The 18938-nt window shown below is 28.6% G+C and overlaps 2 protein-coding genes and 1 pseudogene across 2 annotated transcripts; all 3 read right to left on the reverse strand.

Annotated features, from left to right (window-relative positions):
- Positions 1-4036: 4036 nt before the first annotated feature.
- Positions 4037-5656, reverse strand: LOC127115399 (GDSL esterase/lipase At5g45910-like; annotated as a pseudogene).
- A 6026-nt stretch (positions 5657-11682) lies between these two features.
- LOC127115400 (GDSL esterase/lipase At5g45910) lies at positions 11683-13320 on the reverse strand. Its single transcript, XM_051046961.1, has 5 exons — positions 13074-13320; positions 12679-12897; positions 12438-12580; positions 12074-12347; positions 11683-11918 (listed from the first exon to the last, which is right to left on the reverse strand). Exons 1-5 carry the CDS (start codon positions 13318-13320, stop codon positions 11683-11685), a joined length of 1119 nt encoding a protein of 372 aa, XP_050902918.1.
- A 3980-nt stretch (positions 13321-17300) lies between these two features.
- LOC127088646 (GDSL esterase/lipase At5g45910) lies at positions 17301-18938 on the reverse strand. Its single transcript, XM_051029325.1, has 5 exons — positions 18692-18938; positions 18297-18515; positions 18056-18198; positions 17692-17965; positions 17301-17536 (listed from the first exon to the last, which is right to left on the reverse strand). Exons 1-5 carry the CDS (start codon positions 18936-18938, stop codon positions 17301-17303), a joined length of 1119 nt encoding a protein of 372 aa, XP_050885282.1.

The raw sequence follows: 18938 nt of genomic DNA on the forward strand, positions 1-18938 counted from the left end.
GAGTTTATCAATGTTGATATATGTGATGATGGTAGATTGAATTTATATATATTATCTCACAAGCCACTTATCTTGTCATACATCTTTTGATCTTACACATTAACTAATATTTTCCAACACATAAACAACTTTAAGTACATATTTGTTATTTTTATCATATTCTGCCACCTTTGCTTTTGTTGATATATGACTATCAACCACACTTACATAACACCCTATAAAAAGAACCATACATTAAATCAAATGTTGTATCGCTGTTTTTATATAGAATAGTTGATGACACCTTTATTCCCCAACAAACCATGTTGGATTTTTATTAATTTGTTATGACATAAAATTTGTACATTATATATTTCTTAAAGTACATGGAATTATACATATATTGACATCATAGTTATTCACTTAAACCAAATTTATATTGTTAGATTTTAATTAATCATGCAGTTTTGTTATATCTCACCTTAAAAGTTAAAGAGAGAAAAAATGAAACAATTAACTTTACACCTCACTGAAAGATTCCTTGGAATAACTATCTCTACAACTTTCTCTTTGATTATTGACTATCAAATAAAAGAAATAAAACGATTTCATTATTATTGTGTAATTCTTAGCAACGAAAATTATCATACTAAAAACAACACAACTCTTATATTTTCAAAATGAAAATTAATTCATAAAATTACTGTGTAACTCTTAGCAATGAAAATTCATATAAAAAATATAAAAAATATCATTTAACATATAAAATGAAGGAGAGAAGAATCCTAAAACTAATTATAAGATCTTAATCATAGTCTCAAACTCAAGCTTAATAAGGAACACATGTTCAGGGCCAAACTCAAGATACATATGCTACAGAAACTCAAAGTGAAAACGGAATACATGGTGCAACTGCAACAGAACCAAAGCAATCTAACTCATAGGTTCCAAAATTAAACATAAGGAGAGCACAAAATCAGAAATGTGAAGCGCCAATAAGAACTTTGCAAAATATGGCCCCAACAACTTAAAAAGTGAAACAAGTCAAAACAAAACACCAACAAAAGGAAAATATTAACAAATAAAAAACAATCAAAAGTACCTCTCGATCAAACTAATAAAATTACATTTATGCGTTGTTGTTCAACATAAGAAAACACCAACAAAAGTAAAATATTAACAAATAAAAAACAATCAGAAGTTCTTTTGAAATAAATGTATTTTGGATTACATATTCTATCATCTTCCTATAATAAGTTTCAATGTTAAATGCTTGATTTTATTGTGAAATTAGATTTCACTGCTATGCATATTACCCTCGCCATTGGTAAAAATTTGAAGGTAATGGAATCTTACTTGAGTTTTGTCTTTCCTTTGAACATTTTATCATCTGCTAATGAATCACAAGTTTTCATCTAATCTTTTGATATGAAAAATGAACATCTTTTAATGGGGTGCAGGCATTTGAGTTAAAATGTAATTGGAGATTATCATTATTTATTAGTTGTTGGAATTGGACATTTTGTTTGTTTTTTTGCTTATGACATTTTCTTGGTTTCTTGCAAGCATCATTGCAGACTGAGGGAGAGAGAAGAAAAATGAGATATACTTCCATTAAGGAAGTACGCGTCAAAGCATAGTACCATAGAACAATCACATATATCAATCGGAGATTTACATCTTTCATAATTGACAATTTTTTATATTTCTATCTTTTTATTTTCATGTTGGTTTTAATCTAAAATTTCTTCATTAGACCATTTTATTAGTTTGTGTCTTTATTGAACCAGACTCACTGCGGGTCCGTTTAAAAATGAAGAATACTTCTAGAATGACATTAATGAATCTGTAATATCCCATATACTCTTAAATGCTTAATTGCTTGTCATTTGAAACCAACTATATTCCTATGTGCTCTATCTCTTGTCAGTTATAATAGTCTGAATTAATATCTTCATGCCCAATCTTCATACAAACCTAGAACTTTTTTAGATCTATAAATCATATGAGTTTGTTTATGAGGTATTCATGTATGTTTATTTAGTGCTCCACTATTTCAAACCATGATTATTTTTGGTAGTTTGATTATGTAACTTTATTATTAAACGGACCCCCAATGAGTCTGGTTCAATAAACAGACACTATAATTACTCTTGACTCAACTACTTATAGCTCTTTGTAATTTTCCTACTACTTGATTCTTGAAACACCCACTTCTTAGAAAAAAATATAAACACTTTTGATAATGACATTTACTTATCCTTAAATTGAATTAGTCCATTATCTAGAATGACATTAATGAATCTGTAATATCCCATATACTCTTAAATGCTTAATTGCTTGTCAGTTGAAACCAACTAAGTTCCTATGTACTCTATCTCTTGTCAGTTATAATAAATTGAATTAATATTTTCATGCCCAACCTTCACACAAACCTAGAACTTTTTGAGATCAATAAATCATATGAGTTTGTTTATGAGGTATTCATGTATAATTATTTAGTGCTCCACTATTTTAAACCACAATTATTTTTGGTAGTTTGATTATATAACTTTATTATTTACTCTTTCTCTCACAATCTTCACCATCATCTTCCATTAAAGCTTCATCTTCATGTTTGTTTTTGAAGTATTAAATAGTTGAAATATTTAATAAACTAATTATTTAACATAGTTGAAATACTAATTAAAATATTTAATGATGTGAAATAATTAAACTATTTAATAAAATATTCAGGTAATTCTAGAATCATTTATTTAATACATATATTTGTTGTAATAAATTAATCAAATGTGTTGGTTGGTCCAGTAGTCAAGTATTGCCACTTTAATCCAATTGTCATAGGTTTAACTCCTCTTGGCCACATTTTTTAAAATTTGCATTTTAAGATTTAACATTAAAAAAAAATATATGACATGGATATACTAGTTAATAAAAACATGAAAGAAAAAAATGTCTGAGTGGAAGGGAGAGGATCTCAGATTCAGAGAGAAAACATGAAAGAAAAAACGTCTGAGTGGAAGGGAGAGGATCTCAGATTCAGAGAGATCTGGAGTTAAAAATCATAGGTAGTAATTGGAAAAAGGAACAAAATTGAGGTTTGTTTAGTCATTATGTACTATTGACTACTTATATTAGTGAATTTTCTTTCAGCTGAACTACTTCCCCTTAGACGTAGTTGATAGTTGTACTGAATTAGGTTAGTAATTATGTGTCTTTTATTTATTACATTATTTAATTGTTCATCCATTAATTCAGACCATCTTGTCTCACACAATGCATCAATATTGTGTGTTATATCTTATCTCTGGTAAAAAAAATTAAACTCCTTTCTCACTCAATCACTCTCTTCCCATTGTCGTTTTTATACACTATTAATTAGTTCATAGTTGAAAGAGTGAAATGTTTATATTGAGAGTTATGTAATTCTGTTGTTGTGTTGAAATAATGATTCAAGAGTGTTGTGATCTTGTATCATTACAGTTGACTTTGAGCTTTCAAGATAAATCTAGTAGTAAAAAGGTTTTAGTAAGGAAGGTTGTTGGGATAATTCTAGTTTAAAAGCTCAATCCGTTTTAGTGGAAATATCAAGACGAAACTCTCGCGGATTGGATTAGGCTGCATGTTTAAGTCTAAATTGGTCTAAATTCTTGATGTGGTCTTTCTATCTCTATTATTTACTTATATATATATATATATATATATATATATATATATATATATATATATATATATATATATATATATATATTATTTTTTTTAATACTAATTTAAAAGATGAGTTTAATTGATATGAACTGATAATAAAAAAAGTTTTATATTATCTGTATATCACACTTATTCATAAATATAATTTAAAGATAATTCAATATATAATTATTTAGTATTTATAATTGGCTGATTGTATAAAAACAACTTATACCAATGGCATTTATAAATTAAATTTAAAAAAGAATGACATTAATTTTATGGAATATATAACTAATCCCGCCGAGAGCTACATAAATTGTGAGATACGTATTTCTTAATTCCTCGTACGAAACTATCTTGAATGCTTTTAGGCTATTTGAAAAGGAGCTGGTTTAAGTGAGGGATATGCAAATGGTCCTTCAACTAATCCTTTTGCTAATAGCTTATATGCTGCTTCTGTAAAATGAACTCCATCCCAGTTTATATTTTTAGAAGGGTCAGAGCAAACCGTTGTGTTAGGACTTCCACACCCCATTCTTGGATCAAAATTATGTGGCCCACCGCCTCCACAACATGCTTTGAATGTCTCATCCTTATCAAAACCTACATAAAAAATTGTACTTGAATTAAATATTGTACATGTATATATAAATAAAATTGGCAGAAAAACAATTATTAATATATAAATGAACAACTTAATTAACAATCATTATTGCTATATGTATAATAAGTTAAATATTAAAAAAAAACTACCCACCGTATTTTTGCGGTTCTTCATACAAACGTTTGGCATCATTATAATAGTCAAAGTATATTATCTTGACATCAGGGTAAGTCTCTCTCAATGTAGTTATAGAAGAGATTAGATTGTCATTAAAATATTGTATGACAATATTAAATGCCTTAAAGCATCCAAACTCATCGTAGTTTTTTGTATTATTAGTATTCACCACTGCCAAAAGGGAGGCACTACAACCCACTGGAAAGTTCCCTGGAATAACTATCTCTACAGCTCCCTCTTTGATTAATGACTATCGCATGAAAAGAAAAAAAATAGTTATTACATTATTATAACTTATATTGAAGTAGTTATTAAAATACATAAATTTTATATAACTTACTATGGTTGTTTATGTAATTTTATTAACCACTAAGGGAATAAGATTTTGGAAGTTTTGAAAATTTTGGTGTAATATGAGAGAAAATATCATTTCCACCAATTTCTCCCACTAAAAATAATGATTTCTTAAAGTAGTTACGACAATCTGTATCATAAAAATAACAAATATTGTTAACTCTTTGATTAAAAAAAATATTTTGAAAATTACATTAAATATATATGCAAAAGAAGATGTGACAATACCTTTTTTGTTTTTACATAGTGAAGGCTTGAGTCTCTTAAACATCTTAAATTGAACACTCAGTGAGTTATTAGTTCCAGGTAGAGCAACCCTACTTTTATTGAAATAATTAAAATCAAGTGCAGTGGCACCAGCAAATGCAAAGTTCACTCCTTTCGTGATATCTTGGCCTTCAATGAGATTTTTATAGGCCGGCAAAAATGGCAATCCATATGCTTGAGCTACAAAATAAAGTGAGTATCAAGTAATATATCTAATAAAATACTAATAATACAATATCAATCACTCTTCATACTCATTTTCATGCATGTAAAATTATGTATGTAATATATTTGAATTCTATTTACCCTCCAAGGTTAAAAGTATATACAAATAAAACTAAAAATAATAAATTTACCTATGAAATCTATAATCAAGCGTCCATTTGACAAACGTCCTGAGGGATGTTTAAAATACGTTGATCCATAAGGACTATTGCTAGGCATAGGTGGGTGAAGAGTTGCTTCATTTCCCGTGTCGCTTATTGAATCACCAAAATTAAATATAGCTTCGTAGGGAAGAGGATTGGCATTTGAAAGTACATTTCTGAATATAAAAGTGAGGCTAAAGAGAATTAAGAACTTCATGTTATTATTATAAATCATGAGTTTATCAATGTTGATATATGTGATGATGGTAGATTGAATTTATATATATTATCTCACAAGCCACTTATCTTGTCATACATCTTTTGATCTTACACATTAACTAATATTTTCCAACACATAAACAACTTTAAGTACATATTTGTTATTTTTATCATATTCTGCCACCTTTGCTTTTGTTGATATATGACTATCAACACACTTACATAACACCCTATAAAAAGAACCATACATTAAATCAAATGTTGTATCGCTGTTTTTATATAGAATAGTTGATGACACCTTTATTCCCCAACAAACCATGTTGGATTTTTATTAATTTGTTATGACATAAAATTTGTACATTATATATTTCTTAAAGTACATGGAATTATACATATATTGACATCATATTTATTCACTTAAACCAAATTTATATTGTTAGATTTTAATTAATCATGCAGTTTTGTTATATCTCATGTAACAACCCGTATAATATATATCTAGAATAATATCATACAAGTGTTAAATTTTGGTACTGTCACAACATAAGTGCCTAATGGCATCAAAATATATACATGTCCAAACTAAAACATCCATGGAACATGTTATACAATAATGCCTAAACAATAAAAATCTAAGAACTATGTACAATATCTTCATTGCACACAACTCCACAGCGGAAGATCATAATGAACAGCAACCCTTGAAACATCCATAACAGCTTCTCTTAGTTTCAACCTGCAAAGAATTACCTGAAAAATAACAACAATGATGGGATGAGATAGTAATCTCAGTGAGTTCTCCTATCCTATGGGTACACTCGGCTCTACAGGGTATTCTAATCAATGTTCAACTCATATCCAACTCAAGTCAAAAAGGGAACGAAGACTTGAGCGATGGGGAAACTATCTCGCAATTGTATGGCAACATGCATCTGAGTTCTCATAACTCAACCACGATCGTTATTCAGATTACGAAACATCAATTCCCGATCGGACTTACGTCTAAGCCAGCCTCGGTTCATGCATGCTCGTATGATTCGACTTTCGCGGTGGATATCAGGTTCCCCTATGGGAATCTAACCCACTTTTAAGAACCATCACCCATATGGGACTCTAACCCACCTAGGGTATCTTTCACCGTATGGGACTCTAACCCACATAGGTGTCCACCTTTCCCCCATGTCCGCCATGGTTGGGGCTTAAACCCATTTGAGGCTCGAATCATTGGTCCCACATCCCAATGCTTACTCATCTAAGCATACCACAAGAGATGCGTACCACCATAGAAAAACACACATTCTGAATACATGATCGGTTCCATAATCATTGGTTCCACGAACCATAACAAATTCATCAATCATAGGTGACTTCATTCACCATAATACACAAATAATAACATGGCATGTTCCATAATCATAGGTGACTTCATTCACCATGATACACAAATAATAACATGGCATGTTCCATACAATGCGTCTCATTCTCAATCATGGCAACAATTCGTCCACGACCTCACATAAGCGTCGTATGAATGAATACCGTATTCTCATACATATATCACATATGTTCCATAACCTAGATCATATTTCTAAGTTATTAATCAAATTATTCTTCTAGGTTTCCTCACTCATCTTTGTAAGGTTTTTAATCATGTTATTTCACCTTCCACATAACAACAATATTTAATTTTCATCATGATAAAATTCATGGCATTTATAAATCACATACTATTTTATAACATGGAACAATAATAATAGTCATTTATGTTATCTTTAGTCATGTTATTTCATAATCAACCATATCAACCATGTTTAACACCCATCATAAATATAATTCACTTAATTTGTAAGACACATAATATACTATAATATGATATCATAATAATAGCCTTTTTCATTATCTTACTAATGCATCCGTCCGCATCCAAAACGGAGTTATAACGCTCAATTAATTCATTAATCTATCTTAATCAAGATTTAGATTAATATTTATTCATTGCATAAGCATTTAACAACAACCTCTCTAGCCTAGTGGTAAGGCATGTACAATTTCAGAGGAGGTCCTGGGTTTGAATCCGCTTGGTGACAGATTCTGTAAAAACAGGAAATTAAATTCTGTTTCAGTGTTAACCGATTAACCACTTACGAACATGATTTTTCCACAACAATCAACATGATATCAACACATAGCACGGATAGGGAGTATGATTTTCCACAACAATCAACATGATATCAACACATAGCACGGATAGGATGTATGTCTCTTTATTAATAATCAATCCCTTCAGAGTTCACCATTTACTCTATTGGTCCCAATTGACAACATTTAGAGCACATAGGAGCTTCAATTGTTACAACTAACCAATCATATAATACATAGGAATTCAATAGGTCTCAACTGACAACTAATTGAGCATTTAAGGGAATATGGGATATTACATCTCACCTTAAAAGTTAATGGAATAACTATCTCTACAACTTTCTCTTTGATTATTGACTATCAAATAAAAGAAATAAAACGATTTCAGTATTATTGTGTAATTCTTAGCAACGAAAATTATCATACTAAAAACAACACAACTCTTATATTTTCAAAATGAAAATTAATTCATAAAATTACTGTGTAACTCTTAGCAATGAAAATTCATATAAAAAAATATAAAAAATATCATTTAACATATAAAATGAAGGAGAGAAGAATCCTAAAACTAATTATAAGATCTTAATCATAGTCTCAAACTCAAGCTTAATAAGGAACACATGTTCAGGGCCAAACTCAAGATACATATGCTACAGAAACTCAAAGTGAAAACGGAATACATGGTGCAACTGCAACAAAACCAAAGCAATCTAACTCATAGGTTCCAAAATTAAACATAAGGAGAGCACAAAATCAGAAATGTGAAGCGCCAATAAGAACTTTGCAAAATATGGCCCCAACAACTTAAAAAGTGAAACAAGTCAAAACAAAACACCAACAAAAGGAAAATATTAACAAATAAAAAACAATCAAAAGTACCTCTCGATCAAACTAATAAAATTACATTTATGCGTTGTTGTTCAACATAAGAAAACACCAACAAAAGTAAAATATTAACAAATAAAAACAATCAGAAGTTCTTTTGAAATAAATGTATTTTGGATTACATATTCTATCATCTTCCTATAATAAGTTTCAATGTTAAATGCTTGATTTTATTGTGAAATTAGATTTCACTGCTATGCATATTACCCTCGCCATTGGTAAAAATTTGAAGGTAATGGAATCTTACTTGAGTTTTGTCTTTCCTTTGAACATTTTATCATCTGCTAATGAATCACAAGTTTTCATCTAATCTTTTGATATGAAAAATGAACATCTTTTAATGGGGTGCAGGCAATTGAGTTAAAATGTAATTGGAGATTATCATTATTTATTAGTTGTTGGAATTGGACATTTTGTTTGTTTTTTTGCTTATGACATTTTCTTGGTTTCTTGCAAGCATCATTGCAGACTGAGAGAGAGAGAAGAAAAATGAGATATACTTCCATTAAGGAAGTACGCGTCAAAGCATAGTACCATAGAACAATCACATATATCAATCGGAGATTTACATCTTTCATAATTGACAATTTTTTATATTTCTATCTTTTTATTTTCATGTTGGTTTTAATCTAAAATTTCTTCATTAGACCATTTTATTAGTTTGTGTCTTTATTGAACCAAACTCACTGCGGGTCCGTTTAAAAATGAAGAATACTTCTAGAATGACATTAATGAATCTGTAATATCCCATATACTCTTAAATGCTTAATTGCTTGTCATTTGAAACAAACTATATTCCTATGTGCTCTATCTCTTGTCAGTTATAATAGTCTGAATTAATATCTTCATGCCCAATCTTCATACAAACCTAGAACTTTTTTAGATCTATAAATCATATGAGTTTGTTTATGAGGTATTCATGTATGTTTATTTAGTGCTCCACTATTTCAAACCATGATTATTTTTGGTAGTTTGATTATGTAACTTTATTATTAAACGGACCCCCAATGAGTCTGGTTCAATAAACAGACACTATAATTACTCTTGACTCAACTACTTATAGCTCTTTGTAATTTTCCTACTACTTGATTCTTGAAACACCCACTTCTTAGAAAAAAATATAAACACTTTTGATAATGACATTTCCTTATCCTTAAATTGAATTAGTCCATTATCTAGAATGACATTAATGAATCTGTAATATCCCATATACTCTTAAATGCTTAATTGCTTGTCAGTTGAAACCAACTAAGTTCCTATGTACTCTATCTCTTGTCAGTTATAATAAATTGAATTAATATTTTCATGCCCAACCTTCACACAAACCTAGAACTTTTTGAGATCAATAAATCATATGAGTTTGTTTATGAGGCATTCATGTATAATTATTTTGTGCTCCACTATTTTAAACCACAATTATTTTTTGGTAGTCTGATTATATAACTTTATTATTTACTCTTTCTCTCACAATCTTCACCATCATCTTCCATTAAAGCTTCATCTTCATGTTTGTTTTTGAAGTATTAAATAGTTGAAATATTTAATAAACTAATTATTTAACATAGTTGAAATACTAATTAAAATATTTAATGATGTGAAATAATTAAACTATTTAATAAAATATTCAGGTAATTCTAGAATCATTTATTTAATACATATATTTGTTGTAATAAATTAATCAAATGTGTTGGTTGGTCCAGTAGTCAAGTATTGCCACTTTAATCCAATTGTCATAGGTTTAACTCCTCTTGGCCACATTTTTTAAAATTTGCATTTTAAGATTTAACATTAAAAAAAAATATATGACATGGATATACTAGTTAATAAAAACATGAAAGAAAAAAATGTCTGAGTGGAAGGGAGAGGATCTCAGATTCAGAGAGAAAACATGAAAGAAAAAACGTCTGAGTGGAAGGGAGAGGATCTCAGATTCAGAGAGATCTGGAGTTAAAAATCATAGGTAGTAATTGGAAAAAGGAACAAAATTGAGGTTTGTTTAGTCATTATGTACTATTGACTACTTATATTAGTGAATTTTCTTTCAGCTGAACTACTTCCCCTTAGACGTAGTTGATAGTTGTACTGAATTAGGTTAGTAATTATGTGTCTTTTATTTATTACATTATTTAATTGTTCATCCATTAATTCAGACCATCTTGTCTCACACAATGCATCAATATTGTGTGTTATATCTTATCTCTGGTAAAAAAAATTAAACTCCTTTCTCACTCAATCACTCTCTTCCCATTGTCGTTTTTATACACTATTAATTAGTTCATAGTTGAAAGAGTGAAATGTTTATATTGAGAGTTATGTAATTCTGTTGTTGTGTTGAAATAATGATTCAAGAGTGTTGTGATCTTGTATCATTACAATTGACTTTGAGCTTTCAAGATAAATCTAGTAGTAAAAAGGTTTTAGTAAGGAAGGTTGTTGGGATAATTCTAGTTTAAAAGCTCAATCCGTTTTAGTGGAAATATCAAGACGAAACTCTCACGGATTGGATTAGGCTGCATGTTTAAGTCTAAATTGGTCTAAATTCTTGATGTGGTCTTTCTATCTCTATTATTTACTTATATATATATATATATATATATATATATATATATATATATATATATATATATATATATATATATATATATATATATATATATATATATATATATATATATATATATATATATATATATATATTAGTTTTAATACTAATTTAAAAGATGAGTTTAATTGATATGAACTGATAATAAAAAAAGTTTTATATTATCTGTATATCACACTTATTCATAAATATAATTTAAAGATAATTCAATATATAATTATTTAGTATTTATAATTGGCTGATTGTATAAAAACAATTTATACCAATGGCATTTATAAATTAAATTTAAAAAAGAATGACATTAATTTTATGGAATATATAACTAATCCCGCCGAGAGCTACATAAATTGTGAGATACGTATTTCTTAATTCCTCGTACGAAACTATCTTAAATGCTTTTAGGCTATTTGAAAAGGAGCTGGTTTAAGTGAGGGATATGCAAATGGTCCTTCAACTAATCCTTTTGCTAATAGCTTATATGCTGCTTCTGTAAAATGAACTCCATCCCAGTTTATATTTTTAGAAGGGTCAGAGCAAACTGTTGTGTTAGGACTTCCACACCCCATTCTTGGATCAAAATTATGTGGCCCACCGCCTCCACAACATGCTTTGAATGTCTCATCCTTATCAAAACCTACATAAAAAATTGTACTTGAATTAAATATTGTACATGTATATATAAATAAAATTGGCAGAAAAACAATTATTAATATATAAATGAACAACTTAATTAACAATCATTATTGCTATATGTATAATAAGTTAAATATTAAAAAAAAAACTACCCACCGTATTTTTGCGGTTCTTCATACAAACGTTTGGCATCATTATAATAGTCAAAGTATATTATCTTGACATCAGGGTAAGTCTCTCTCAATGTAGTTATAGAAGAGATTAGATTGTCATTAAAATATTGTGTGACAGTATTAAATGCCTTAAAGCATCCAAATTCATCGTAGTTTTTTGTATTATTAGTATTCACCACTGCCAAAAGGGAGGCACTACACCCCACTGGAAAGTTCCCTGGAATAACTATCTCTACAGCTCCCTCTTTGATTAATGACTATCGCATGAAAAGAAAAAAAATAGTTATTACATTATTATAACTTATATTGAAGTAGTTATTAAAATACATAAATTTTATATAACTTACTATGGTTGTTTCTGTAATTTTATTAACCACTAAGGGAATAAGATTTCGGAAGTTTGAAAAATTTGGTGTAATATGAGAGAAAATATCATTTCCACCAATTTCTCCCACTAAAAATAATGATTTCTTAAAGTAGTTACGACAATCTGTATCATAAAAATAACAAATATTGTTAACTCTTTGATTAAAAAAAATATTTTGAAAATTACATTAAATATATATGCAAAAGAAGATGTGACAATACCTTTTTTGTTTTTACATAGTGAAGGCTTGAGTCTCTTAAACATCTTAAATTGAACACTCAGTGAGTTATTAGTTCCAGGTAGAGCAACCCTACTTTTATTGAAATAATTAAAATCAAGTGCAGTGGCACCAGCAAATGCAAAGTTCACTCCTTTCGTGATATCTTGGCCTTCAATGAGATTTTTATAGGCCGGCAAAAATGGCAATCCATATGCTTGAGCTACAAAATAAAGTGAGTATCAAGTAATATATCTAATAAAATACTAATAATACAATATCAATCACTCTTCATACTCATTTTCATGCATGTAAAATTATGTATGTAATATATTTGAATTCTATTTACCCTCCAAGGTTAAAAGTATATACAAATAAAACTAAAAATAATAAATTTACCTATGAAATCTATAATCAAGCGTCCATTTGACAAACGTCCTGAGGGATGTTTAAAATATGTTGATCCATAAGGACTATTGCTAGGCATAGGTGGGTGAAGAGTTGCTTCATTTCCCGTGTCGCTTATTGAATCACCAAAATTAAATATAGCTTCGTAGGGAAGAGGATTGGCATTTGAAAGTACATTTCTGAATATAAAAGTGAGGCTAAAGAGAATTAAGAACTTCATGTTATTATTATAAATCATGAGTTTATCAATGTTGATATATGTGATGATGGTAGATTGAATTTATATATATTATCTCACAAGCCACTTATCTTGTCATACATCTTTTGATCTTACACATTAACTAATATTTTCCAACACATAAACAACTTTAAGTACATATTTGTTATTTTTATCATATTCTGCCACCTTTGCTTTTGTTGATATATGACTATCAACACACTTACATAACACCCTATAAAAAGAACCATACATTAAATCAAATGTTGTATCGCTGTTTTTATATAGAATAGTTGATGACACCTTTATTCCCCAACAAACCATGTTGGATTTTTATTAATTTGTTATGACATAAAATTTGTACATTATATATTTCTTAAAGTACATGGAATTATACATATATTGACATCATATTTATTCACTTAAACCAAATTTATATTGTTAGATTTTAATTAATCATGCAGTTTTGTTATATCTCACCTTAAAAGTTAAAGAGAGAAAAAATGAAACAATTAACTTTACACCTCACTGAAAGATTTCTTGGAATAACTATCTCTACAACTTTCTCTTTGATTATTGACTATCAAATAAAAGAAATAAAACGATTTCAGTATTATTGTGTAATTCTTAGCAACGAAAATTATCATACTAAAAATAACACAACTCTTATATTTTCAAAATGAAAATTAATACATAAAATTACTGTGTTACTCTTAGCAATGAAAATTCATATATAAAATATAAAAAATATCATTTAACATATAAAATGAAGGAGAGAAGAATCCTAAAACTAATTATAAGATCTTAATCATAGTCTCAAACTCAAGCTTAATAAGGAACACATGTTCAGGGCCAAACTCAAGATACATATGCTACAGAAACTCAAAGTGAAAACGGAATACATGGTGCAACTGCAACAGAACCAAAGCAATCTAACTCATAGGTTCCAAAATTAAACATAAGGAGAGCACAAAATCAGAAATGTGAAGCGCCAATAAGAACTTTGCAAAATATGGCCCCAACAACTTAAAAAGTGAAACAAGTCAAAACAAAACACCAACAAAAGGAAAATATTAACAAATAAAAAACAATCAAAAGTACCTCTCGATCAAACTAATAAAATTACATTTATGCGTTGTTGTTCAACATAAGAAAACACCAACAAAAGTAAAATATTAACAAATAAAAAACAATCAGAAGTTCTTTTGAAATAAATGTATTTTAGATTACATATTCTATCATCTTCCTATAATAAGTTTCAATGTTAAATGCTTGATTTTATTGTGAAATTAGATTTCACTGTTATGCATATTACCCTCGCCATTGGTAAAAATTTGAAGGTAATGGAATCTTGAGTTTTGTCTTTCCTTTGAACATTTTATCATCTGCTAATGAATCACAAGTTTTCATCTATTCTTTTGATATGAAAAATGAACATCTTTTAATGGGGTGCAGGCATTTGAGTTAAAATGTAATTGGATATTATCATTATTTATTAGTTGTTGGAATTGGACATTTTGTTTGTTTTTTTGCTTATGACATTTTCTTGGTTTCTTGCAAGCATCATTGCAGACTGAGAGAGAGAAGAAAAATGAGATATACTTCCATTAAGGAAGTACGCGTCAAAGCATAGTACCATAGAACAATCACATATATCAATAAGAGATTTACATCTTTCATAATTGACAATTTTTTATATTTCTATCTTTTTATTTTCATGTTGGTTTTAATCTAAAATTTCTTCATTAGACCATTTTATTAGTTTGTGTCTTTATTGAACCAGACTCACTGCGGGTCCGTTTAAAAATGAAGAGTACTTCTAGAATGACATTAATGAATCTGTAATATCCCATATACTCTTAAATGCTTAATTGCTTGTCATTTGAAACCAACTATATTCCTATGTGCCCTATCTCTTGTCAGTTATAATAGTCTGAATTAATATCTTCATGCCCAATCTTCATACAAACCTAGAACTTTTTTAGATCAATAAATCATATGAGTTTGTTTATGAGGTATTCATGTATGTTTATTTAGTGCTCCACTATTTCAAACCATGATTATTTTTGGTAGTTTGATTATGTAACTTTATTATTAAACGGACCCGCAATGAGTCTGGTTCAATAAACAGACACTATAATTACTCTTGACTCAACTACTTATAGCTCTTTGTAATTTTCCTACTACTTGATTCTTGAAACACCCACTTCTTAGAGAAAAATATAAACACTTTTGATAATGACATTTCCTTATCCTTAAATTGAATTAGTCCATTATCTAGAATGACATTAATGAATCTGTAATATCCCATATACTCTTAAATGCTAAATTGCTTGTCAGTTGAAACCAACTAAGTTCCTATGTACTCTATCTCTTGTCAGTTATAATAGTTTGAATTAATATCTTCATGCCCAACCTTCACACAAACCTAGAACTTTTTGAGATCAATAAATCATATGAGTTTGTTTATGAGGTATTCATATATAATTATTTAGTGCACCACTATTTTAAACCACAATTATTTTTGGTAGTTTGATTATATAACTTTATTATTTACTCTTTCTCTCACAATCTTCACCATCATCTTCCATTAAAGCTTCATCTTCATGTTGGTTTTTGAAGTATTAAATAGTTGAAATATTTAATAAACTAATTATTTAACATAGTTGAAATACTAATTAAAATATTTAATGATGTGAAATAATTAAACTATTTAATAAAATATTCAGGTAATTCTAGAATCATTTATTTAATACATATATTTGTTGTAATAAATTAATCAAATGTGTTGGTTGGTCCAGTAGTCAAGTATTGCCACTTTAATCCAATTGTCATAGGTTTAACTCCTCTTGGCCACATTTTTTAAAATTTGCATTTTAAGATTTAACATTAAAAAAAAATATATGACATGGATATACTAGTTAATAAAAACATGAAAGAAAAAAATGTCTGAGTGGAAGGGAGAGGATCTCAGATTCAGAGAGAAAACATGAAAGAAAAAACGTCTGAGTGGAAGGGAGACGATCTCAGATTCAGAGAGATCTGGAGTTGAAAATCATAGGTAGTAATTGGAAAAAGGAACAAAATTGAGGATTGTTTAGTCATTATGTACTATTGACTACTTATATTAGTGAATTTTCTTTCAGCTGAACTACTTCCCCTTAGACGTAGTTGATAGTTGTACTGAATTAGGTTAGTAATTATGTGTCTTTTATTTATTACATTATTTAATTGTTCATCCATTAATTTAGACCATCTTGTCTCACACAATGCATCAATATTGTGTGTTATATCTTATCTCTGGTAAAAAAAATTAAACTCCTTTCTCACTCAATCACTCTCTTCCCATTGTCGTTTTTATACACTATTAATTAGTTCATAGTTGAAAGAGTGAAATGTTTATATTGAGAGTTATGTAATTCTGTTGTTGTGTTGAAATAATGATTCAAGAGTGTCGTGATCTTGTATCATTACAGTTGACTTTGAGCTTTCAAGATAAATCTAGTAGTAAAAAGGTTTTAGTAAGGAAGGTTGTTGGGCTAATTCTAGTTTAAAAGCTCAATCCATTTTAGTGGAAATATCAAGACGAAACTCTTGCGGATTGGATTAGGCTGCATGTTTAAGTCTAAATTGGTCTAAATTCTTGATGTGGTCTTTCTATCTCTATTATTTACTTTTATAATGATATATATATATTAGCTTTTTAATACTAATTTAAAAGATGAGTTTAATTGATATGAACTGATAATAAAAAAAGTTTTATATTATCTGTATATCACACTTATTCATAAATATAATTTAAAGATAATTCAATATATAATTATTTAGTATTTATAATTGGCTGATTGTATAAAAACAATTTATACCAATGGCATTTATAAATTAAATTTTAAAAAGAATGACATTAACTTTAAGGAATATATAACTAATCCCGCCGAGAGCTACATAAATTGTGAGATACGTATTTCTTAATTCCTCGTACGAAACTATCTTGAATGCTTTTAGACTATTTGAAAAGGAGCTGGTTTAAGTGAGGGATATGCAAAAGGTCCTTCAACTAATCCTTTTGCTAATAGCTTATATGCTGCTTCTGTAAAATGAACTCCATCCCAGTTTATATTTTTAGAAGGATCAGAGCAAACAGTTGTTATAGGACTTCCACACCCCATTCTTGGATCAAAATTATGTGGCCCACCGCCTCCACAACATGCTTTGAATGTCTCATCCTTATCAAAACCTACATAAAAAGATGTACTTGAATTAAATATTGTACATGTATATATAAATAAAATTGGTAGAAAAACAATTATTAATATATAAATGAACAACTTAATTAACAATCATTATTGCTATATGTATAATAAGTTAAATATTAAAAAAAAAACTACCCACCGTATTTTTGCGGTTCTTCATACAAACGTTTGGCATCATTATAATAGTCAAAGTATATTATCTTGACATCAGGGTAAGTCTCTCTCAATGTAGTTATAGAAGAGATTAGATTGTCATTAAAATATTGTGTGACAGTATTAAATGCCTTAAAGCATCCAAATTCATCGTAGTTTTTTGTATTATTAGTATTCACCACTGCCAAAAGGGAGGCACTACACCCCACTGGAAAGTTCCCTGGAATAACTATCTCTACAGCTCCCTCTTTGATTAATGACTATCGCATGAAAAGAAAAAAAATAGTTATTACATTATTATAACTTATATTGAAGTAGTTATTAAAATACATAAATTTTATATAACTTACTATGGTTGTTTCTGTAATTTTATTAACCACTAAGGGAATAAGATTTTCGAAGTTTGAAAATTTTGGTGTAATATGAGAGAAAATATCATTTCCACCAATTTCTCCCACTAAAAATAATGATTTCTTCAAGTAGTTACGACAATATGTATCATAAAAATAACAAATATTGTTAACTCTTTGATTAAAAAAAATATTTTGAAAATTACATTAAATATATATGCAAAAGAAGATGTGACAATACCTTTTTTGTTTTTACATAGTGAAGGCTTGAGTCTCTTAAACATCTTAAATTGAACACTCAGTGAGTTATTAATTCCAGGTAGAGCAACCCTACTTTTATTGAAATAATTAAAATCAAGTGCAGTGGCACCGGCAAATGCAAAGTTCACTCCTTTCGTGATATCTTGGCCTTCAATGAGATTTTTATAGGCCGGCAAAAATGGCAATCCATATGCTTGAGCTACAAAATAAAGTGAGTATCAAGTAATATATCTAATAAAATACTAATAATACAATATCAATCACTCTTCATACTCATTTTCATGCATGTAAAATTATGTATGTAATATATTTGAATTCTATTTACCCTCCAAGGTTAAAAGTATATACAAATAAAACTAAAAATAATAAATTTACCTATGAAATCTATAATCAAGCGTCCATTTGACAAACGTCCTGAGGGATGCTTAAAATACGTTGATCCATAAGGACTATTGCTAGGCATAGGTGGGTGAAGAGTTACTTCATTTCCCGTGTCGCTTATTGAATCACCAAAATTAAATATAGCTTCGTAGGGAAGAGGATTTGCATTTGAAAGTACATTTCTGAATATAAAAGTGAGGCTAAAGAGAATTAAGAACTTCATGTTATTATTATAAATCAT

Source organism: Lathyrus oleraceus, chromosome 1 (assembly GCF_024323335.1).
Source record: "Lathyrus oleraceus cultivar Zhongwan6 chromosome 1, CAAS_Psat_ZW6_1.0, whole genome shotgun sequence".
NCBI lineage: Eukaryota > Viridiplantae > Streptophyta > Magnoliopsida > Fabales > Fabaceae > Lathyrus > Lathyrus oleraceus.